Source organism: Herpailurus yagouaroundi, unplaced genomic scaffold, assembly GCF_014898765.1.
Source record: "Herpailurus yagouaroundi ecotype Mexico unplaced genomic scaffold, PumYag 190, whole genome shotgun sequence".
Taxonomy (NCBI): Eukaryota; Metazoa; Chordata; class Mammalia; order Carnivora; family Felidae; genus Herpailurus; species Herpailurus yagouaroundi.
Window position 1 is genome coordinate 9,052,206 of NW_024412421.1, and position 25,009 is coordinate 9,077,214.

At 44.5% G+C, this 25,009-nt stretch overlaps 2 protein-coding genes across 2 annotated transcripts in view; both read left to right on the forward strand.

Moving 5' to 3' along the window:
* The window catches only part of LPCAT2 (lysophosphatidylcholine acyltransferase 2), a 55,454-nt gene that overhangs the window by 17,287 nt on the left and 13,158 nt on the right, over positions 1-25,009 (forward strand). Inside the window, exons 8-10 of the mRNA XM_040498043.1 lie at positions 5,004-5,086; positions 7,810-7,935; positions 9,746-9,899. Of these exons, the coding sequence (XP_040353977.1) occupies positions 5,004-5,086; positions 7,810-7,935; positions 9,746-9,899 (363 nt within the window). The remainder of the gene's footprint in view (positions 1-5,003; positions 5,087-7,809; positions 7,936-9,745; positions 9,900-25,009) is intronic.
* CAPNS2 (calpain small subunit 2) lies at positions 17,601-22,040 on the forward strand. The gene has a single exon (XM_040498044.1). The coding sequence runs from the start codon at positions 20,875-20,877 to the stop codon at positions 21,628-21,630; it is 756 nt and encodes a 251-aa protein (XP_040353978.1). The 5' UTR covers positions 17,601-20,874; the 3' UTR covers positions 21,631-22,040.

Below are 25,009 nucleotides of genomic sequence, written 5' to 3' on the forward strand. Positions count from 1 at the left end.
ATATAAAGAATATTAGCTGGGGTTTTCTTCCAATTCTGCTGCTACCAACCTGTATGTGCTTGAGTGAATGATTTAAGCCTCTCCTAGCCTGTGTTCTCAGTGGTAAAATGGGGATAATGGCACCTCTTTTATAGGGTGGTTAGCATTTAGTAAGGTTACTTACGTACTAGCACGTGGTAGGCGTTCAATAAGCATTCACTTGTATTTCCCTTATCCTCGAAATGTCTCTGTTCTTCAGGGAAGAAAGCAGCGAATGTTAGTTCGTAAATGCCTTCCTTGATTCGCATTTGCTCTTTCTTGAAGACTTCAAAGAAGAATCACGAGAAGAGCCAGACCTGCACGGTTGTTGAGAGTGATTCGTTAAAGTCCTTTCCTGTTACTTGGAAGAAGAAAAGACTGATTGTAGTATCGTCACTCATCAGTCTTTCTCTTTTTCACGATGGTCCATTTAGTAGAAAGGAATGTGCCCCGCGTGGTCAGGAAACAATGAATAAGGCAGTTTTGCTGGGCCTGAGTAGCCATGTAAAGGGTTGGCTCTGGATATCGGATCGCCTTCAAAATGGGCTGAAGATTTCTGACTTTATCTTGCGTGCAGCCTAAGGCCCCGGAGGAGGTAGGGCACTCCCAGACCAGCAGGACAAATGAGGTGTTAGCATGGGAAATATGTCGGTTAGCCTCCCCTTAGATGGGGCAGGGTGGTGCCGAGCCTGCGGGGGGGAGGAACGGAGCACATTGAAGCGAGGCCCGGAGCCAGTCTCGGGAGCAATGGGAAAAAACTGGGGAAGCTCACTTGGGCTGTTGTGGGGAGGCAGTGCCTGCCGTCTCCCTACCGAGGTTCCATAGCTGGATCTGTGAGATAATCTCATGGCGGGCAGATTAATAGGGGAAAGGATACACACATCTATTCATTTTTAATATGTGTGCAAGGCATCATGGGGAATAAAAAGTGGATACCACAAAAAGTAGTGAGGAAGGGGAAGGAGGGGGTAGGCCACGCAGGGGAGAGTCAGTGGTTTTTAGGAAAGACTGGTGGGCCCTGGGAAGAATAGACCGGGAGCTATGATAGCGTGTGATCACGTTTGTCTGTGTGTGATGTCGAATTCCAGTCGTGTCACCTGCGGTAAGAGTCCATCTTCCCTGTTGGATGAAACTCCCCAGGAGGGACTTTAGGACAGACGAGGGACAGAGTTCCTTTCGGAGTAGCTGACTTTAGGGAGGTAAGGGAAGTTCAGAGAAAACGTCTCCCCACGTTGGCTATTTTCCAAGTGCCTTCAGCTCAAAATAATCAGTATACCAAAGCGGTATGTTTTGGGGTCGCATGTCCTTAACTCTTTCACTGTCTTCCTTCTAAAGTTGAGCTTGAAGTACCATTGGGATGAAAAGTAGAACTGCAACCTGAGAAGCACAGACTGTGTTTGAAACATTTAGATATGACGGCAGCAGGTGCAGCACAGATATCCAAGCCGCAGTGAGGTTCATGTTAAGTAACTTGATCCTCACCTGTCACACAGACACTAAGGAAACAGACTCAGTATTGAGATCACATTCGGGGGCACACTTGCATGATTAAAAGGAAAAGGGAAGACCTTCAGCAAAACAAAACTGTTTCTGAGTCTGGAGGCGGTATGGTCACCTGGGGAAAATCACATAATTTTCAAGCAGCTGTAAGGACCCTATGGAGCTTCCCATGGATCGGAGGAGCCTCAGCCCGTAAGATTGTGCACCTTTCTTTAGCATCCCACAGTGGTCTCTAGGGATGGGAAGGCAGGAGCAGGAGAGGTGATCATGGGTATGTGGTTGGTGCCATGGGTGTGGCAGAAGGGGGAGATTCTGGATGACAGAAAGTCCACATGGAGGTGTCTGACTCCTGAAGGGCAGTGGGGACAGGCAGGCAGCTGTTGTCAGGAAGGGAGGGACGAGCGTGTCCTGAGGGTCACCAGCAGGTTCTTACAGTCTGTGCCGGACCAGGTTAGAGAAGTAAAAGCTAATAGGTGACGAAGGGAAATTCTCATGGAAGAACTTGCCAGAGAAGGTTAGCGTCCTATGTTTGTCGCCCTGGCTGAGGCACAGCTGAGAACACCTGTGGCCAGGTGGAGAGCCGTGAGATCAACATGTCTGATGAACCGTCCATGTGGATACTCGGGATGGTGAGAGAAGGTGAAGGTAGAAAAGAAAATTTGGGGTCCTGAAGACCCTGCAATATTGAGCTGTGTATTAGGGGACAGTAGCAGACAACAACAATCACGTTTTTCTGTCTTCAGCCAGTCTCCCTACCCACACAGAGGACCCGTATATGCTGTGAGCCTTGAATGTCTACATGCAAAATGGAAATGTATTAAAGAGGGCTAGGTCCGCTCCAAGGAGAAGTGACTTCTTACGAGAATTTCCATTGAATTGCTTCTCAGGAGGCATGGGAGGCCTCCAAGGCCCGTGCGGGTCAAATACAGGCTTTTAATTATTTTGTACTCTCAGTGGGATTTTCTTCATTGAGAATAAAATGCCATGCCAATATGAGAGTTATTAAAAATTCTTTCACAGAAAATATTACCTGCAGTAAAAGGAATTAAACCCACAGTTCGTCGTATTATGTTTGGTTAACAGTGTAGCCGTAATTTATTTTTCAGGGTTTTCAAGGATGTGCTTTTATGACCTACAGATTAAGCGTGTGTCAAATGATCGTGTGGCTTTTTTTTTTTAAAAAGTGAAGAATTATATGGCAATTTAAAACGTTTTTGTATTCTTTTGTTAGAGGTTTTATGAAAATTGATTTTTAACGTCCTGTTTTCTTCCTTGGATTTCCTACTAAGCACACATAAGAAATTCACATCTAGAACAGGATGGAGGGACACTTGAGAAAGATTTATCTGCAAAGATCGGATGTTGCTCTGGATACATAAGTGATGTGGGGACCTCTGGTGGCTTAGCGTGTTTTTCCATCTTAAAGAATAACGATCCTAAGTGGAAAGCTAACCGCCGAATTCCAGTTGGAGAGGGCTTTCGAGAACATCGAGTCGAACTTCCTCGCTTGACAAGAGGGGGAACTGAGTCTCATCAGGGCTGAATGACTTTCCCGGGACCTCACGGCAGAAACAAGACAGCAAGCAGCCGAAACAGTGTTCTTTGCACAGCATGCCACTGTCCCCTGGGAGAGGCTGTGTCACATAGCGGTCAATGGCGGTCACTGTCACCTAGCGCACGGTCCTACGATTCCTGTCCAGTTTCTCCTCCCGTACCACTTGCATCCATGCTTGCCTCTGTACCCTCACTCCCTCTGTTCGTGGTCTTTCCTTCTCTCACGGGGTGATTCCAGACCCTCCAGGGCTTCTCCCTGCTCTTAGCCTTTTCCTCTTTGGTTTGTCCACTCCTACCAACCAATGTTTCTGCTCAAAAGCTTGGACCTGGTCACCACAGCCCCTGGCTCACACTTCATCTCTGAATCACCCTTGCCCAAAGGCTTCTTGACGTGATTAACAGGATTTGAAAACAAGTCGACATGAGTCCAAAAGTGGTGTTCTTTATACAGTCTCCTTTCTCTTTCAAATCGTGATCCTGCCACTGGTGTGTGGTCTTAACCTCTTCAAGCTACTTTCTTCGCCCGTCAAGCGCAAGTGGTAGAACTGACCTCAAGGAATTGTGGAGAGTTGATCTTGTAAAGCCCCTAATATACAGTACCCGGCACATACCCAGCTATGGTATGTGCTTAGTGGATGGTAGCTCTCATTGGTAGACTGCATTCATCTGTCATAACTTTTACCCCACCGCATGGAGAGCTCCTTGAGGGCAGGGGCTTTGCTGTCCTGTCTTCTGGGTTTAGTGCAATGCCTGGCATACAGGAGGTGCCTCAGCAATATTTATTGAATGAAAATGGGCCATGAAGTCTTAAGCACGTCTTTTAATGTGAGTCCCAATCCTGTGACTAAAATCAAGAGGACTGGTGGAATGAAAATAATGCATATAAAACCCCTAGCACGGTGCCTGGTCCATAGTTATAATTCAATGAACAGTAGCTATTGGCGAGATCATGTTTATCCTTAAAAAGCCAAGATCAAGTATTAGCTCCTCTGTAAAGCTTCTTTGGCTGCCTTTCCCTGCCCCCTGCCAAATTAATCATTTCCTATCCCTTGCTCTCATACTCCAGGAAGGATGGTTGAGTGGGGAAAACAAGGGTTTTAGAATCTGATAGGACTTGGGCTGAGTCCTGGTCATGTGACCTTTATAACTTGAACCTAAATTAGTTGGTCTATCCTAGTAAAATACAGATCTTTTTTGGAGCAGGAATAGAGTCCTGTTAATCTTGCCTGGTATATAGTAGGTGCTCAAAAAATATGCAATGAGTTCAATATAGCACCAAAATCTTGTTAAATGTTAGAAAACTGTAAATAAAACAAGAACAGTACAAATGAGACATTACAGAATATCAAGTAGAGAAAAAAAAGTAAAATTTAAAATGATAACACATGATACTCTGCAGAAGCTAGAAAGCCCATGCTAAGGGTTAAAAGAGAGCAGAAGAAATGCAAAGCGTGACATTTGAACAAATGATAAAAATATGGCTGACACAGGCATGGGTAGAGAAGATAAATCATAAGAAACAGGTTACTTCTGGTACTAACATTTTCACACAAAGGGCTGGAAGTGGTAGGAGGTACAGCTTGGAGAATAAGATCTCAGAACCTACAGCTTTACAACTTCCAGAATATTCCAGGCACTGGCTTCTTTCATCCTCATCGCACTGAAGTGAGTGGGCGATCACAGCCCTCTTGTTAGGGTCCGGGCAACAGTGAAGAAAACTCCAGAGACCTACCAGTTAACACACAGAAAGACCCAGGGCTTGACTACGGATCCGCTGAGTGGCACACAGTGTTGTTCCCCGTCTAGCATGTAACCCATGCGCCAGGAAGGTGGGGGATTTAATATAATGACAGACAGCTTATAAATTAATGTATGTAACATTCAATGCTTAGGCTTAACAGTTGTAATGGAAAGGTATGTTTGTCTTGCAGTTTATGCCTGTTCAAGTACCAAATGATGAAGAAAAAAACGATCCCATCCTTTTTGCCTGTAGAGTCCGGAGTCTAATGGCAGAGTGAGTTTCTATATATCATCATAATCAATAAATAGTTTTTAAATGATTGGTAAATATATGGTTTTTATATAGTTTTAGGATTTGTTTTTTTGTTTGTTTGTTTGTTTGTTTGTTTTTTGTTTTTTTAATTCCGAGGGTCTCATTTCTTAAGTCATTCTGGTTAGAAATTCTAAATGTGCCCCGGAATGTGGTAGAACAATCTACGAATATTTTCCCCAGATGCAGCCCCAAACTAATGGCTATGTGTCTTTGCCAGAAAGGGAGCAGGGAGGATTCAATAACCAGAAGAGAGCAGCCAGTGACTTCCACGGGGTGGGTTCTCCTAAGCTGGCCTGTGGCTGTCTGACAAAGCCTTGTGACGGTCTGAGCCCTTCATGGTCCGCTTCCTATGGCCCAGCCTCCACAGAGCTGCCAACGCTGGGTGTTTCAAAGGCATTAATGAATACAGCAACAAAAAGGAGGAAGTTTGCAAGGGAACGTAATGGAGGCACAGAAACGGGGGGCAGTCGCCCCCATTCGGAATGGCTATAAGTTTAGGATTTGTAAATCGCAAAACGGGAGGCAAGTATTGTCCTGCGCTTAAGGGAGTTGTAGCTGCCCATCACTCTGATTAGATCAATCTCCTCCCGTCCTGTAATGAAAGCATGCATGTCATACTGTCCGACCTCCCAGGCAGCCCTACGGGGTGCTCACCCTCATGCCAGGTGCCACCTCTTTCCGCCATTCCAGTAGGAGGGTTGACGCTCATAGGCCGGCGATATTTATCCCCACTAAACATTCAAATGAGAACTCTGAATTCAGCTTCATGACTGAATTTGGTATTATAAGCAAGATTATATTTTTTATTACGTATATATTATATATATATTAATATTTCACAGGAGAAGAACTTTATTTTCAAAACAATAAATTTTCAAATGTTCAAAAAAATTTTACTATGTGTACCTATAGGTACTTGATTTTCCCAGTTTCTAGATTAGCTACAAAATCTGCTTTTATATTGTTTTCTTCCCTTTCTCCTTATGTTTTCATAGGAGCTCATGTCCAAAAGTTAGGAACTAAGATACATTTGGGGAATGGAGGGAATTTATACCAGGTATTTTGACCTCCCAATAATTTGCCTAAAAACAGAGCAGGGATTTGATTAGGCAGCCGTTTTGGTTTTTTTCTGAATTCGGAGCCGTGGAGATTTAAGGGTCTTGGATAAAGAGTAGGAAGGACCTCCATTAGCTGCACAACCATGGACAGACAAGTCCCTCGAGGGGTCCTTTTCCTCCCGTGTAAAGTTGGAGTTAGAATACTCGTCTCCCCTCTCTGATGGTTTTGGTTATCCTGAGAGTCACCTAGGAGAGTGTATGACAGAAGCATTTGAAAGTGGTAAAGTGGTGGTGCTACTACTCTTGATAAATACTTACCGAGTACTGTGCCAGGCTGTTACTCTGGGTAGCTAACGTGACCCTCACAGCACTTCTAGGAGGCAAGCGAGGGACCTGAGATTCAGAGCGGGAAGTCGTTTGCCCAAGATCATAGCAGACAGTGAGGGTCTGGGCTGGGACTCACATCCCCACTTGCTACCCAAACCCAAAAGCTCTTAACGAGCATGCTGTACCCATGGAGCATGATAAGTTATACATTCCTGAAATAGTTAAAATGTTTATTTTCCCACTTACGTATTCTTATACCAGAATGTTTACTCATCAAAAATAGCCTAGTTGTAGATAGAAAAAAATACTTTATTCATATCCCATTCATTGAAAATGTCACGTTCTTCACGGTGATTCAACAAAACCAAATACCGTTGAAGATCTAACTTCATGAGTCTCACTGAATATTTGTGAATGAAAGTTTTTTGAAGAGGAATCTTCAGGAAATTATTTCATGTTCTGGCCAGGCTTTCTTCTCAGTACTCAGTTTTTTTTCAAGTCATTATATATATATATATATGTATATATATATATATATATAATATATGTATATATATGTGTGTGTATATATATATATATATTTATGTATATATATATATATATATATATATATTTCCAATCTAATTCATTATCAGATCTCTGAGCAGGAGGGAGCTAGTAGGGGTTATGTGCTCCTTCGAGGGTGGAGGATGTTTAGGTTTGGAAGAAATCTTGAGCTTATTATCAGTTCTCTTTAGTATTTTCAGAAGATTATGTAGCAAGAAGTCATCTCCAGTTTCGAGAGATGGAAAAACGCAGATGGCTAGCGATTTGGGTAGATTACTCACTTACACTGTGTACAGACAAATGTAGCTGTTCCAATGGTACTCCCACAGGCATTTTCGGCCCATCTTTACAATAGATAACCCTGTAGAGTAAGTAGGGTAATTATTCCTATATACAGATGACAAGAGCGAGGCTTAGGTTAAGAGCCAAAAGGTCCACAGCTGGTGAAAGACTCCACCGGACTGGAACCTTATTCCTTTCCCTGAGACTGGACTGGACTGGAAGCCTTATTCCTTTCCCTGAGACTGAAGTCAACTATTGTCACAGTTAAAACACAAAACAACCAGGAAGTGTGTGCAGAAGGAGAGAAATACGTCTCTTTTGCAATAATAAGCCAAAGCTACTGGTTTAAAAAGTAGTAAATACTTCCCTGTTTACTGTTGTTCGTTCACCAGCTCAGGCCTAATGAAAAAATCATTACCTTTCTTAAAAAAAAAAAAAAATTGAATTTGTTTGCTTTGAAATGCTGTTCAGAGCTTTGGGAATTCCAGTAACAGACCACACCTATGAAGACTGCAGATTAATGATCTCAGCAGGACAGCTAACATTGCCCATGGAAGCTGGGCTGGTGGAATTTACCAAAATTAGCCGGAAATTAAAGTAAGTATACCTTTAAATTGCTACAGTTTTGTAAAGGTGTCCCAAAGAGATCTGAACTCCTCTACACTTATTTTCCCTGGTTTCATTAATGCTCGGCTCGCGAACCTCCATGGTGTTTATTAAGGAAGGCAGATTTGTGAATTTATCTCCTATTTAGTTCATCCAGTTGTGTTTTTTCAAGGACAGTTAACTCAGAGACATATGTGTTGGTCACAGGAGGAGACTGAGAGAGAGTGGATATGGACCAGCACAGATCTGCCTCCACCCAGAAGGGTCTCAGAACAGTCAGCCTACCCCGCTGCCCTTTGCAAGGATGGCGTAATTAGATGGGACTGGCATGCGGTGGTCAGAACTTCTCGTGTGAAAAATGAATTGACTTGTAGAGAAGCAATTCTGACCATCACTGAATTTTAAGTACTTACCCTCAATCTCCTTTTTCTTCTGGGTACATACTTTTTTTTTTTCTTAAGGCCAAAACACCCCTTTGTGCTTTTATGAACAACCCATTTGAACCATCTGCTATGAAAGGTGTCACCCCTGGTTTCCCACTTACTACCATTCACTCTGTTTTCAGCCCTATTAGGGATTTGCAGAATGTATTGATTCCCTTGGCCTTGGCATCCTCCTTAGGAGGGAGCTGCAGAAGCAGTTATTGTGTTAAAGGTCAATATTTACTTATTTTTTAAAATATTTTTTGATACTTATTTATTTTTGAGAGAGAGGGACAGAGTGTAAGAGACAGAGAGGGAGACCCAGAATCTGAAGCAGGCTCCAGGCTCTGAGCTGTCAGCACAGAAACCCACAAGCCACAAGATCGTGACCTGAGCCAAAGTCGGATACTTAACCGACTGAGCCACCCAGACACCCCAGAGGTCAATATTTAAAGATAATAGAGCAAGTATTATTTATATCTTCTAGATAGCAAACACGTTTTGATGTTATATTTACAAAATTCGTATAAATTTGAAAAGTTTAGATAGTTTAGATACTGTTTAGATAGTTTAGATACTGAAATTGGATACAGAAGAAAGCAGTTATGTGTTAAGTCACCTGTTTAGTAGTACAAGACAAAGGCAGATGTGCTGTAAGCTACGGTACGTTTTCTGGTGTTTTAGTGTTTTTATAACTAACATCGGAGGAAGTGTGTCCTATCTAATGAATCTCCGACACAACATTTTGTAAAATGTGCGTTCATTATCAGCCTGGAAGCTCCTTAGAAATTAAGAGTGGTCTTTTTTTTTTTTAACAACTCAATAAGTACTTTTGACTTAATTAGTAATATTTGGATTACAATACGATTTCTTATTTTCTTTTCATGAGTCATTTCTTGTTCTGTCACATTGCTCTTCTCAGTTACTTTTCTTTTGCACAGATATCTGGGGGAAATTAGTCTTACCGATATCCTTTAAAAGACTCAGAAGCCTGGGGGGCGCCTGGGTACCTTAGTCGGTTAAGCGTCCGACTTTGGCTCAGATGACGATCCCATGGTTTGTGGGCTCGAGCCCCGTGTCAGGCTCTGTGCTGACAGCTTGGAGCCCGGAGCCTGCTTCAGATTCTCTGTCTCCCTCTCTCTCTCTGCCCTTCCCCCTCTTCTTTTCTCTCTCTCAAAAATAAATAAACACGAAAAAGGAAAAAACCCTCAGAAACCTGTATACATGTTCCATAGGTATCCCAAAATACCCATTTTATCTTCATTTTCAAATGTAACGATGTACGATATTTTTTCCCTCAGACAAACGAATGTTCGTAAAATGTCCTTGTGGATTGTAAGGGGCTGACAACACGCATCTCTGATTGTTTGTTTGCTTAGGTTAGATTGGGATAGCATTCGTAAGCAGTTGGACGAGTACGCAACCATTGCCTGTTGTTCCAAAGGAGGAAGAATCGGAATTGACGAATTTGCAGAGTATTTAAAGTTGCCTGTTTCAGATGTCCTGAGACAACTCTTCGCACTCTTTGACAGGGTATGTTAAAACGTGGTCTTCAACTTGCTGACATTCATACTCTGCCCGTCTCCACGGGGCATAAATCAGTACAGCATTAGAAGAACTTGGCAGGTCGCTGTTAGAGGAAGCGAGGCCGAGTGTGTGGTTTAATTTCATGATTTTGTTTGTTCCCCTTAATAAACGAGAGCAGTAGTAATATCATGATGTGCTTGTGTGCATGCACGTGTGTGTTGCAACAGTTATGATAGTATCTATTTATTTTAAACACCAAGTCAGAAGTAAAGATTGTGACCATACAAACCGTGTTTGTAATATGGAAATTGCCAAGGCCTCTTTAACTGGCAGGAACTTAAATATTTATGTCAAAATTCATACACTGAGGACAGGGGTGGTACTGTTCTGTTCTGAAGGTTTTGGACTTCCCCCAAAATGTGTGACCACCAAGTAGATTTTCTTTTCAAATAACATTTTAGGACAAAGGCTTCAATTAAAGCTTGGCTGTTAGCCATTGTATTGGGGGTACAATTTTCTGCTTATGAATATGTCAGTACACGCAGTTAGATAACTGAATTGTCACGGAGTCTCCTTAGGAAAAATGTATCAAGGTTTCAAGTTCTCTATTTTTAATGTGTTTTTTAACATATAAAATTGACAGTGAAGTTTACTGTCTTGGTTACAGTTTTACGAGGATTCATAAATGCATCGAGGCATATAACTACCACTCCATTCAAGATATATCACAGGTGCAAAAAAGTATCCCCTGGGGCTATTCTTTTATAGTCAAATCCTTGCCCTACCCTTAACCCCCAACAGTCACTCCAACCCTACAGCTTCGCCCGTTCTAGACGCCATATAGATGGAATCGAAGGGTACATATCCTTTTGAGTCTGGCTTCTTTGGCATAATGCATCTGAAATTCAGCCGTGCTGTTGTGTGTATCAGTAATTTGTTCCCCTTTCTTGCGGAGTGGTATTCCATCGTATGGACGCAACATTCTTGGCGTATCCGTTCCCCAACTGAGGAGAGTTTGGTTTGTTTCCAATTTGGGGCCATTAAGAATACAAACTGTGAATATTCCTGTATAGGTTTTTGTGTGAATGTAGGCTTTCGTGTCACCTGGGTACATACCTAGGACTGCGGTCTTGTTATTCCTTATCTGAGAGTGACTTTATGTTGCGCGGATTCCTGAAGGCTATTTGCGTGGTGAATAGAGCTGAGTTGCTAGCTCTTCCCTTTCAACAATTTAACGATGACGTCATACTGCCTTCGGTCTCCCACAATTTTGCTGCCTTACACTCCTTGTTCTTTCGCTGTGGCTTTCCTCACCAACCCTCCTGCCGTGGTGTCTGGTCCAGAGGTAGTTGCTTTCTGTGTTTTGACGAGAGTTTCTAATTATAATTGGAAGGAGAGGGAGGCCCAACTCGACTTAGTCCCTCCTGGCTGGCACCGGAAGTCCCCGTTCTCTATTGACCGCTGGGAAAAGATACTTCACGAGGAAATGACAGCCTGATGACAGCAACGAGGACACGGCTTCTTTTTCCCTTTACCCAGAGCACACTCACGTTCCTAATGAGCTAGTCTGTGATCTCTAAGACTCGCCATTCTTTAACGTGACTCACTTCAGCCACCTTCTCTGGGTAGTGCCCAGTGCCCTTTCCTTGGCTTGCTTGCGGCACACAAGTAATCTTTCCCTGTCCCTGACACTGCAGTGGCACTACTAGAAAGCATGATGAAGATTTAGGAGAAAGGAGAAGTAAGTCATCAGCTCCACCCATGCAAGTTGGGAAAACAGAAGAACTTCTCGCTTGGACTGTTACAAGTCTTTCTGTGGGATTTGTGTCGCATCCTCCTCTTTGACTCTAGATACCAGGCAAGTAATTTTAAATGAAGCTTCTATAAATATGAACGTGGTGACAGGAAAGAATATGGCAGGGATGTACAAATGAGGACAGGAGATGGGGAAATGGGAAGCGCCGTGAAGCAGGAACCAAGGAGGAAGTTTCGAGCACATCTTAGACCTTGTGCTCATCGGGATATTTGATCAAAATTAGAAACAATGTCTGTCGAGGTGGCCCTCCCTTCAGGTGTCAAACTGTCACCGCCAGCAGTTCCGGGGTCGTGAGGACCACAGATCATGAGGATCTGGCTGTCGATCACTGACAGTCCCTGCCGGCCGCCCCGTTCGTTTCTCTGGCAGTGTTAAGTATGGGCAGATTGGAAGTGGGGAAGGGAGCAGCACAAGGATCACAATAACCCCCCGGTGAGCCGGTTCCCTCTGAACTAGAGGGTACAGTGGGCTCCAGGCACTTAGGAGACTGGTGAGTGTTGGCAGCCAGTTTGGGCAATCACATTCCCGCGTGGACCGCTTCCACAGGTTCACACATCACTTACAACTGGGTTTGTCGCTTCTTTGTATAGTGTGATTTGGCTTTCGCTGCAGACAGTGAGATGGTCTCTCCAGCACTTTCCTTTTGATCTCCAAAGGTAGACAAAATAGTCTGGGGAATTAGTGACTAGAGCCCATGACCTTCCTTTCCTCTTTCCCTCTTTTCTCCCCTTTCTGTCTTTGTCTTTCTTTCCTTTTTTTTTTTTTGTCTTCAATACATCCGCATGTCTGTGCCTGTGAAGATTTGCTTTGTTTAGAGAAGGCGAATTATGCAATTGTTGCCACGCCCTGTGTGGGTGAGCTACTCCCACCCTAGGCTTGTTTTCTCAGTCTCTCTAAGTGATTTAGCTGGGGAATGTTCCAGGGGAAAGACAAGAAGTTCAGTAACGCCATAGTTTGTTTCCCTCAGGGTAGCTTATCATGCTAAACTCAATGTTTCATGGGGGGCGGGGGGGGGGGGGAGGGGGGGGGAGGAGGAGGGGAGGGGGAGGGGAGGGGGAGGAAGGGTGGGAACGAGAAAGGGCGGGGTGTTCCTGTGGGTCTTCCAGCAGCTGGAAATGTTTGCAGTGCAGACAGCTGCCCGAAGCCTCTCTCAGTCTCTCCCAGAGTCTAATGTGGGTTGTGTTGGTATTTGGGGGATGGGGGAAGAGACCTATCTCCCCACATTCCCTTACTCTTTCTATGTGCATTCTTGGCTAGTCTACAAAAACTTTGTAATTTTTTTTTTAATTGAAATTCAAGTCCGTTAACATACAGGATAGTATTGCTTTCAGAAGTAGAACCCAGTGATTCATCACCTACATGCAATACCCAGTGGTCATCCCAACAAGTGTCCTCCTTAATGCCCATTACCCACTTAGCCCATCCCCCCACTCGCCTCCCCTCCAGCAACCCCCAGTTTGTTCTCTGTATTTAAGAATCTCTTATGGTGTGCCTCCCTCTCTGCTTTTATCTTATTTTGTTTTTCCTTCCCTTCCCCTACTGCGTGTTTCTTAAATTCTGTTGTGTTTCTTAAATTCCACATGTGAGTGAAATCATGCGATATCTGTCTTTCTCTGCCTGACTTATTTTACTTAGCATAATGTACTCTGGTTCCATGCATGTTGTTGCCAATGGCAAGATTTCACCAAGTAGTATTCCATTGCATATAGATACACCACATCTTCCTTATCCATTTGTCAGTCAGTGAACATTCAGGCTCTTTCTATACTTTGGCTATCGTTGGTAACGCTACTATATACATCATGGTTTTGTCTCAGTTTCGTCTCTAAAAAATACACTGTTGGTCCAGCCCCCTGTTGACACTCTGACAGGTCCCTTCAGACTCCCAGGTATGTATGTGGCAGCAGGTAAGGTCCCACAGAAGCATGGCATTCGTGATCCAAAGCGCACCAGAGTTAACTAGTTTAGGGTCATTTCCTTCGGAGAGGTCTGATCTCTTTGAAAGATAGAAAAGAACTTTTTCATCTTGGCATCGAATTTAGCTTCTTTATTTTTATGAATGCACACTGAACTCTGCCTCCGATGAGTCGGGTGTCCAGATGAGTCAGAGTCGAAGGCTGAGACGATGGTGGTATCTCGACATTTTTTATATTCACAATCCCATTTTCAATACTAGGGTTTTTTTTTGCCAGCACTCTTGAAGGGATTGAAGTGTACTTAATGGGATTCGGAAACCACACTGGTTCAACCAGAAATCGTTGGAACGCCGTCGTGTTTACAGTTACAAAGGGGTCTCGGAGTTGTCGATTTCGTCCTCCTCCAGCACGGGCGTCCCCAGCAGACCCGTGTGCCGCCGCCCCCCCCCACAGCACAGCTCATCTTCGTTGCTAGCTTGACAGTGTGCCATGTCATCTGCCCTTTACCTCTCACTGGTAGCAAGGCCGGTGTCTCCTCGCCGCATCTCGTGACACGCTCAGCTTAGTATGTCGTCGGCATCCATCACTCCAATACTATGCAAGCTCACTGGTGGCAGAAGCTGTATGTCAGGGGTCAGCAGACTTTTCCTGTAAAGAGCCAGATGGTAAATACTTTTTGCTTTGCGGGGCATATGGCCCCAAAGTTTCAGGGCAACTTGTACAACGGAACAGAAAAGTTCATCTCATCCTACTCAGAAAGGTTTCTCTATTTACGGCCAGTCACGTCAGCTGCGCAAGTGCCCGGTCCTGGCTCTCAGCGTGAGCAGAAAACCCGCATGCTGCAGCACCCCACCTTGTCGGACAGGAAGGGGCAAGCCGAGATGCTTGTTATTGTTCGCACTCGTGATTTAACGCTGGCACTATACCGAGAACCGGGCAGACAGGAAAGAACTCGGGATAAAGAAACGCATTCATTCCACATAATGTGAAACGGCAATAAAAGATCTACAGAAGCTTACAATAGCCAAGAACGCCGGAGTGTCAAAGAGCTGAAGTGCACACACGCTTTTCCTGTCTAATATTTCAACAAAGGACATAGTGAATGCCAGAAGAACTGAGTACCAGTTAGAAGGCGGACAGAAAGGGGAAAAATCACGACAGTTTTCAAAACTTTTTTTACAGAATTGAAAGAATCACCACCTACCTAAATTTTATCAGGTGGCGGTCTGTTAGGCAATGTTGTTGGTAAAACAGATAATGAGCTCATGTGGGACAATCTATAGCTGAGGAATTCGAAATCAGTCTCTCTCATCTATAAAGACAAATAACACGAGTAGCACCAAGGGAGGGTATCAGCAAGAGGCAGACAGAGGAGATGATAATAAAGATTCAGAGTGATCGCTTTTAAATCAAATGTGGGGCATCCGACAAATTAATATTGGGCACTCTAAGGACGGACTCCAGTCTCTCAATCAGTCCTTAGACCTTACCAACATGCTTTGTTTTCATCAGCTTAGGAAATAGAGCAGTAGTCAGCAGACTATAGCCGATGGACCAAATCCAGCCTGATGCCTGTTTTGTTTAATAAAGTTTTATTGAGACACAGCCGTGCCCATCCGTCTATGGATTGCCTATGGCTGCTTTCTCTCTACAGTGGTAGAGGTGAACACTCACCAACAGTGAAGTCTTCTATCCTTTAAATTTCCAGTTCTGGTTTGATTTGTAATGTAGTTTCTCAGAGTTCCTGTTGATTCTAAAGAACTCCTGTTGATTCTAAATCTCAGTTAATCAGGATTTGTTATACGAAATGTACCTATAGCGTATATGACACAATTAACAGGAAAAGGCCATAACCTTCTTCCTGTGCAGTCATACAGGTCGTCCTAAATGTTTGGTGGTCCTGTATGTCTGACCATTTCCTTCTTCACGTCTCAGGTTGACTGAGCTGCTCCATTCAATCCATTATAGTATTTTCTCTCACTGAGTGTTGTTCCGTTAGGAATATCCACTTAAGCGTGAGAATTATACACTTTATTTTTGGCTCCTCAATGCAAGTATACCTAGGAGGTGCTCAGAAGAAACAGAAGGGAGGCTGCATGAGTTAAAGCTTAACTTTTTTTATTAGCACAAGCGAGCAATTGCTGGCCTCCTCTGTGAGCATCAGGAAGTAAAGAACAGAGCTTTGCAAAGAGCAAATTGCGTCCGACCAATTTAATTTCCTCCTATGACAGTGACGGTCCAAGATGATAAAGAAGAAGGAATAGATATTATCTATATGGGCTCTAGAAAGGCTTTTGATTTCATCCAACATGACATCTTCATCAATAAATTAGGAAGGTCTGGTCCAGATCATGGTGCAGTTAGGTGAAAGCACCCCCCACCCCACCCCGCCTCCAATGGAAAGGATTCCCTGCAAGTGGGAGCTTGTATGTCCTTCTGGGTTCAGCAGCCCCATCTCGGCATTCTCTTTGGAGGAGGAGCGCCATGCTTGGTGGGTCACCACCAGGAATACTTCTGAAAAGCAGGCAGTGTGTCAAAGTGGAGGTGAGGGTAAGTATGTCCTTAAAAGTGGTGCAGCCAGACCCAAGACAAAGGAAGATGAAGTCAACATGTAGCATACAAACACTTGGGCACGAGAAGGAAAGGAAATGCAAGGTAGGAACGACACCACCGTCACCACTGCAGGACACACGAAACTCTAGACTCCTAGAATTCTAGCGCTGGCAGGGCCTTCCTGTCAAACCGCCCACCTTCCTCATTTCGCAGAAGGCCACCAGCCAGAGAGAAGAAGTATGGTGCTCAGGGCTACAGGGCTGGTCAGTTGCAGGACTGAGACTAGAACTGCTCATCGGTATTCTTTTTACTTTAAACCATCACTGTTGACTTTTTTATGTATGTCGTGTGTGTGTCTGTGTGTGTGTGTGTGTGTGTGTATTTTTTAAGTCAAATGTGGGATATCCTACAAATTAATAGTAGGCACTCTAAGCACTGACTATAGTCTCTCAACCAGTCCTTAAACCTTACCAACATGCTTTGTTTTCATCAGCTTAGGAAATAGAGCACTGGTCAGCAGACTACAGCTGATGGACCAAATCTAGCCTGATGCCTGTTTTGCTAGTTTTACGGAGACACAGTTGGGCCCTACATATGTGTGTGTGTGTGTATATATATATATATATATATATATATATGTGTGTATAAATAACTTTCTTGAGGCATTATTTTGCATATCATACCATTCACCCATTTCAAGCCTACAATTCAGTGATTTTTAGAGTAAATTTGCCAAGTTGTGCACCCATCACCGTAAATCGGTTTGGGAACATTTCCACTGTGTCTCCTCGTGGCATTAAGTGTTAGCTCCTGTCACCAGCTGTCTCCCAGCCATAGGTAACCACTACTGAGTTGTGAGTCCTAAAGTATGATTCTAGACCTAGTCTAGGAGAAAGACTTTCTGTCTCTACAGATTTGCCCTTTCTGGCTGTCTCCATATATTGGAATCATACAGTATATGGTCTCACGTGTCTGGCTTCTGTCACTTAGCGTAATGTTTTTTGCAGTTCGTCCTTGCCACGGCATGGATCAGTGTTTGTCCTCTTTTGTTGCCAAACAGCCCTCCAGTGTATGGATATACTGCGTTTGGGTTATTCACCAATGGTTGGTACACGTTCAGGTTGTTTCTACTTTGGGGCCATTACGAATAATGTTGCTAATAGCATTCACGTATTATTCTTTACGATTTATTTTTTTTTTTAATTTTTTTTTTCAACGTTTATTTATTTTTGGGACAGAGAGAGACAGAGCATGAACGGGGGAGGGGCAGAGACAGAGGGAGACACAGAATCAGAAACAGGCTCCAGGCTCTGAGCCATCAGCCCAGAGCCCGACGCGGGGCTCGAACTCACGGACCGCGAGATCGTGACCTGGCTGAAGTCGGACGCTTAACCGACTGCGCCACCCAGGCGCCCCTATTGTTTACGATTTAAATTCGGTAGCTTTTCCCCCTCAAATGGAGGCTAAATTTTCCAGCAGATGTGTCTTCTTCCCTTACTCTTTCTTCCTCCAGATATGGACAGTAGAGTTCCCACAGACAGCAACCAAAGTTACTATTAATGTTCTAATAAATAGCCTCAGGGGGTTAAATAGTCCAGAGAAGAAAAGGCCTGTTAATCTGATAGCAGTGTTTTATTCCAGGATGGCTTATGAGAAACTGGTAGCCAAATGCCCTCCATCTTCATGGAAAGTAAAGGAGGGGAACCGGATCTAAACCTCAGTGAAAGCCACTTCCGCTGGGCCTGAGGAGGCGTGTTTTATGTGGCGGTGGCTGCTATCAGGTTAATTTGCAATATTATAAAAACAAAGCCCATGCAATTTCCTCTGAGAGGAGCTCATGTGAATGGATTCCAATCTGTCCGAGGCCAGATGGCCCTGTGATCCCCTAAAAGGAAGATGGTCCTTTTGTGGTGCTTTCTTCTGTGTAGTTAGGGAAGACGTTCGGCCTTTGGTGTTCGCAGAGGCCATTTCATTGTGCCCATGAGACCAGTTATTGGAGTCGCTGTGTCACAAAACCCGTCGTTGGGAGTGTTCTACACAAACCACTGGGTGTGGCAGAAGGAGACATCGCTCCCATGTCCTGAACAGAGCAGTGTCCCCCAGCTACTGTTCTCTCCCTGACACTGGCTAGAACAATCATAATTCAATTCTAGAATTGCACAACTTACAAAGTAATTTCACATCTCATCTCCTTTCGACTTTATACACGAGCTTCGGCAGCTCCCGCTGAGAGGTAGAGTGTCACCTGGCGGTTCAAAGCCTTTTCCAGCCTGAGTCTGTTCTGCGGATCTGCCGTTATGGCCTGTCGTGCCGGGCAAGGGACTGTCATCACGTCGGTCTGTCACTTAAAGACCACGCATCCTTTTAGCTCCTCTGTATTTATACTACGCTGTCCCTTCACATCCGTCGTCTGTTTGAGGAACTCTGGTTTGCCCTGTAGTCAGGCCTGCACATTACCTCGTGTGTAGGTAAATGCTCTCCTTGGCAGAATTCATCGCACCCCTTTCGGGCACCCACCATGCTTGATAACACAGCACCATACCTTTCCTCAGTAGCCTACCTTCCCTGAATTTTTCTTTACTCATCGCGACTCTTTTGTCTTTCAAAGGAATTCCGTGATACCTAAATACCAAAGAATACTATATGCAGATGTAATAGTTTAGTATTAATAGTAGAAATGTGAACATAGATGTCAGGTTATAATTACAACCAGTTTTCGGAGGGCGTCCTTGAATCTTGAGCACAGCAGTCCTGATGGGTTCACCTCTGGACCCTAAACACTGAGCCCACGTCCTAATACCTAACAAACGACCCTGAGTCATTAGGAAATAGGCAGAGAGATGGTATTAACCATCATTTTGCAGATTTGAAATTGATTTCCAAAATGCTAAGCAATGTGATGGTTTAGTTATTATGTCCTGGCCACCTTTCTTTGAGTTCACTGGTAGACCTTCCAGAGACCTCTGACGGGCTGGTGCCCTCCCTCTCTAGCTAGCATCAAAGGTAGGGTCTCTCAAAGTATTGTGCGGGACTGCTCGTCATAGACTGACTTTGGATACTTACTGAAAAAAATGAAACCAAATCTCCCAAATGCAGCAAAAGCCAGACCCAAGATCAGAAATGAGAGGACAGTCTATTATCATTAGGGAAACGCACATCAAAACCGTAATGAGATGTTAGCACCTCGTACTCATTACGACTGCCGCCCGTCAGGATGGCTGGAAGGAAGGGAGGGCAGGAAGGAGTGTTGTGGAAAACAGTATGGAGGTTCTTCAAAAAATTAGACACCGAGTTACCATATAACCCGACAGTTCTGCTTCTGGGTGTATATTCCAAAAGAACTGAAGGCAGAAACTTGAAGAAATACGTGTCCACCCACATTCGTAGCATTATTCACAAAAGCCAAAAAGCGGAAGCAACCTTTTGGTTGCTTCCCAACAGACGAGTGGATAGACAAAATGTGTTCCGTACATACAGTGGAATATTGTTTAGCTTTGAAAAGGAAATAAATTCTGACACATGCTACCACACGGATGGACCTTGAACACATCATGCTGGGTGAAATAAGCTAGTCACAAAGGGACAAATCCTATGTGATTCCTCTTACACGAGGTACCCTAGAACAGTCAAGTTCATAGAGACAAAAAGTAAGAATAGTGGTTGTCGGGGCCTGGCAGGAGGTAGGAACAGGGAGTTAGTGTTTAATGGGGACAGAACTTCAGTTTGGGAAGATGAAAAGTTTTCTGGAGATGGATGGTGGTGATGGTCGCACGATAATATGAAGGTGCCTCATGCCATGGAACTGAGCTCTTAAAAACAGGATGGTGAATTCTATGTTATATGTATTCCACCACAGTTTTTAGAAATTTAATTCAAATTTTAAAAATAGGGCGCCAAGAGGTGTGTACTGTTTGACTCCATATATTTAAGGTACAGCAATTGACCGATGGTGTTCGTCATCAGAATAGTGGTTACCCTTGGGAGGGACGAGGGGTGGCAATATTCTATCTCTTGATCTGGCTGTGAAGATATGGGCGTGCACAGTGTGTGAAATTCTCTGAGCTCTACATCTGCCTGTTACACTTCAGAAAAGACTCCAAAAATGTACATCATGAGCCCGACAGCAGGCTACAGAATCAGAATCTCTGAGGATGGGACCTAGGGACCCTGCATCTTAATCCCCCTACCCTCTTCCAAGTTTTTCTTAAGAACACTGGACTTGGGGAATCTTTGCTAAAGGAGAGGGATTAGGGAACTATCCTCCCAATGATCAAGAATTCTGTTCTGCTCTAACAACAAATCTTCCTTAGGAAAGACATTCTTGACATCTTTGAGTCACTTAGCTTCTGTTGGGGAAATGCATGGTCATCTTTCAGATGTGGAGAAGTCAATGATGTATAGAAGCATGTATTTTAATATATTACATTTTAAAATAGTATTTTTGGTAATTCGTCATGCACACAATAGCTTACGAATATTTTACTGAGGTGCTATAAAAACTGGCAGGTGCTAGGACCTAATGGAAATCAAGTATTCAGCAGGAGGGGAGACATAGCACCATGGGGCGTGGTGCCCTGTTAGCAGGTACAGAAAAGCCAGTTCTTCCACCTATAAGCTAATGAGACTCCATTTCAGCTCTCTCCACACCATCTGCAAGGTATCAGCAGCTTTTACACTTGCTTGTTAAACCAAAAGCATGTTTCTGGCAAAGGCTTTATTGGAAGGGGCTGATCGGGGTCTTGGGGAAGCTCTTGGAGGCCTTCTTGGAGGAGGCGGTCAGAGAAGAGGAGGAGGAGGTGGAGGAGGAAGAAATATTGGCGGCATAGTTGGAGGAATTGTGAATTTCATCAGCGAGGCTGCCGCAGCTCAGTACACCCCAGAACCCCCTCCCACTCAGCAGCATTTCACCAACGTGGAGGCCAACGAAAGTGAGGAAGTTCGTCGGTTTCGGCAACAGTTTGCACAGCTGGCTGGGCCGGACATGGAGGTGGGTGCCACCGACCTAATGAATATTCTCAACAAAGTCCTTTCTAAGCACAAGGACCTGAAGACCGACGGCTTTAGTCTTGACACCTGCCGGAGCATCGTGTCTGTGATGGACAGTGACACGACCGGCAAGCTGGGCTTCGAAGAATTTAAGTACCTCTGGAACAACGTCAAGAAATGGCAGTGCGTTTATAAGCAGTATGACAGGGACCATTCTGGGTCTCTGGGAAGTTCTAAGCTGCGAGGGGCTCTCCAGGCAGCAGGTTTCCAGCTAAACGAGCAACTTTACCAGATGATCATCCGCCGGTACGCCGACGAGGATGGAAGCATGGATTTCAACAATTTCATCAGCTGCCTGGTCCGCCTGGATGCCATGTTCCGTGCCTTCAAGTCTCTGGATAGAGATGCAGGTGGCCTGGTTCAGGTGTCCATCCAAGAATGGCTGCAGCTGACCATGTATTCCTGAAGCGGGCAGCGAGAAGCCAGCGCCCTCCCGGAGGACGGGACCGCCAAGAGCCTAGCCGCGCCGTCTGCACGGTGGCTGATACCCTGCCCAACAGCTGTCATTTCCTGCGAGCTCTTGCGCCAGCCTGAATGCTTCTGAACTGGGGCGGCCCTTTAAACAGCTTCATTAAAACAGATTTTTTTTTTTATGAAGGATGTTCTGAGTGGTTTGTATGTCAGCTTTTTGAGGTACCGGACATATATGGACAGATGCATGCGTGCTGTGGGGCGGGGCGGGGCAGGGCCCCAGCGGAGTAGATTTTAACAGGCCGTCGCTTATTTGGCGAGTGAGTTCCAAGGAGCAGGAAATTTGTTGTTATTGAGAGTGAAATTTTGAAAAACTCCTGGAATAAATCAAAAAAGCCCTCCAGAGATCTGTTTTCCCTTTAAAAAGGTGAGGAGGAGGAAAGTTCAAAATCTGTTTTTCTCTCATTTCACATCTGCTCTTTACATTATGTAAGAAAAAAAAAAGATATGTTCCTGGAAACCTATTTAACTGTATAGGAGCAGGTTCAGAAATGAGGAAAGAAGCAGTTTCACAGGAGGGGGGTAGATACATGTAGCTCTCTAACATTCCAGAATTCTTTTATTCCTGTCTCTCTAGTAAAATAAGCATGCGGCAACCTTGTTTTGAGGTATTTGTAAAGAGGGTCAGGGCATTGGAGAATGAAGGGCGGACCTGTAATCCAAAATGTCACTCTTAATCATTCTTACATGCACGTATACAAAATCAGGCATGCCAAGTTCATGTTGGCTGGCTCTTGTCATGTCTTGCCCTGCCTCAGAGCTAGGAATATTTGTTTTGTTCCTCTTAGAAAATTGCAGTTGGAAGAGAAGTAAGCAAAGAAAAACAAAACAAAAGTAGAGCTTACCTAAATTGCCGTCAGTTATTTGGAATATAAAGCAATATAGAGATACATAAAGATTTATAAATATTGTTGACTACTATTATTATAGTGGTTCGCAGCCCTGACTGCAATTCAGAATCAGAGAGAACTCTTCACGGATACTGATATCTGACTCCCTTTCCAAATGAGTTAGAGAAAAATCTATCTCTAGAGGTAGGGCCCAGAGAAGAGGTTTATTATTATTATTACTATTATTATTATTATTATTATTATTTTTTAATGTTTATGTATTTTTGAGGGAGAAAGAGAGACAGAACACGAGTGGGGAAGGGGCAGAGAAAGAGAGAGAGAGAGACAGAATCCGAAGCAGGCTCCAGGCTCTGAGCTGTCAGCACAGAGCCCGTAGCAAGGCTCGAACCCATGAACCATGACCCGAGCTAAAGTCGGACCCTTAACGGACTGAGCCACCCAGGTGCCCTGGAGACATGAGTACTTTTAAAGCTCCCCCAGATGATTCCAGCAAGCATCCACGGTTGCCAGGCAGGGCAGTCGTGCTTTCTTGCGTGTGGCCCTCGGTTTGGCTCTTTCATTTTGATTCAGGTGATTATGGTGGGGCAGGCAGGATCCAGTAGACTCAGCTACGGGGGCTGCATGGGCAACCGCTCAGTCCCCTCGCCTGCTGTTTAATTGGCTTCTACCCCTCCTGCTTCTCTGGCTTTTCATGCGTTCCCCCTCTCTCCAAGGCTACCTTGGAGGGTCCTCCTGAGGTTGAAGATAAATTCTTCCTTCCTCTGTTGACTCATTTAGAGGAGAGTTTAACTATAGACCCGACGTAACTCCCTTGTTAACAGCCCGCGGCTGCCTGGGAGCAATCCCCAGTGAAATCAGGAGAGGTCGGCATTTGGCCTCTTTGCTCACCATCATCATCATCATATCATATTTATGCACCACCACGTGCATGTAATCCTGCCCTGAACCAAGCACAGAGACCGCCACGTCCACCTTCCGCCAGGGGCTTTGTAACTTAAGCCTGCTCTGGTGTGCTGCTTAGACCAGGTATGGTCATATCAGAATGAGGCTGCCGCCAGCAACCACACGTTAATGTCAGGATCCCTATTTTACAGTCCGCCCATTCAGATGTTAGGCATGAGCGTAGGAATATAGCCAAGAAAGGGGAAACCCGCCAAGATGCCTTTTAAGGTCTCAGAATGTTAAGCTTATTATTTAACCTTTCTGCGTGATGGTTGTAGAAAGGGCAGCATAACTGCACTGCACTTTTTTTTTCCTCACTTAATTCTAAAATTTTTTTTTCAACGTTTTTATTTATTTTTGGGACAGAGAGAGACAGAGCATGAACGGGGGAGGGGCAGAGAGAGAGGGAGACACAGAATCGGAAACAGGCTCCAGGCTCTGAGCCACCAGCCCAGAGCCCGACGCGGGGCTCGAACTCACGGACCGCGAGATCGTGACCTGGCTGAAGTCGGACGCTTAACCGACTGCGCCACCCAGGCGCCCCAATCCTCACTTAATTCTAAATATTTTTTGGAAGTTAAGACAGTTACCTCAAGTGGGAGGCGGTATTAAGTGTTTTTCTTGCTCCTCACGGGTCAAGGGATTATCGGCCCTTACGATTCTCTTCCTGACTGCACAGGGCAGAACATCCCACAGTTACTTACATTTCTCTTCTCTTCTCTTCTGAATTTGTAGACCATTTGTACAGATAACCCCAGTCACTAGAGTAGACATTGGAAAATCCAATCCAAGCTCTGGATTTTTTTTAAGTACCCCAAACTTTGGCATTGTGCAGAAGCAATAGCCACAAGTAAGTGAATTTCTTAGTTTTTTTCCAACAGTTGATGTTTTAATTTTTTTATGTTTATTTATTTTTGAGAAAGAGAGAGACAAAGAGCATGAGCAGGGAAGGGGCAGAGAGAGAGGGACACAGAATCTGAAACAGGCTCCAGGCTCCGAGCTGTCAGCACAGAGCCTGATGCGGGGCTCGAACTCGTGAACTGTGAGATCATGACCTGAGCTGAAGTCGGACGCTCAACCGACTGAGCCACCCAGATGCCCCAAATGTTCTTTTTTCTTAATGTTTATTTATTTTTAGAGAGAGAGAGAGAGAGAGAGAGAGCATGAATGGGGGGAGGGGCAGAAAGAGGGAGTCGCAGATTTCGAAGCAGGGTCCAGGCTTTGAGCCATCAGCACAGAGCCCAATACAGGGCTTGAATTCACAGACTGTGAGGTCATGACCTGAGCCGAGGTCGGGTGCTCAACCTACTGAGCCACACAGGAGCCCCTAAAGGCACATTTTCAATGTAAGAGGGAGTATTTATGTGATACACTTTTTTAAATTTACCATTTCTACATGGAAGACTACTTATAACCTAAGACAGAGGTCTTTGATTCATATCATTTCATCCCATTATTTTTCAATTTCTAACATTAAGCTATACGATCGATGTTTTAAGTTGAAAATAATAATACCCAGTG

What these genes read in the sequence shown, in the direction of transcription:
- CAPNS2 (XM_040498044.1), top strand. Translation starts at nt 20,875, where the DNA reads ATGTTTCTGGCAAAGGCTTTATTGGAAGGGGCTGATCGGGGTCTTGGG.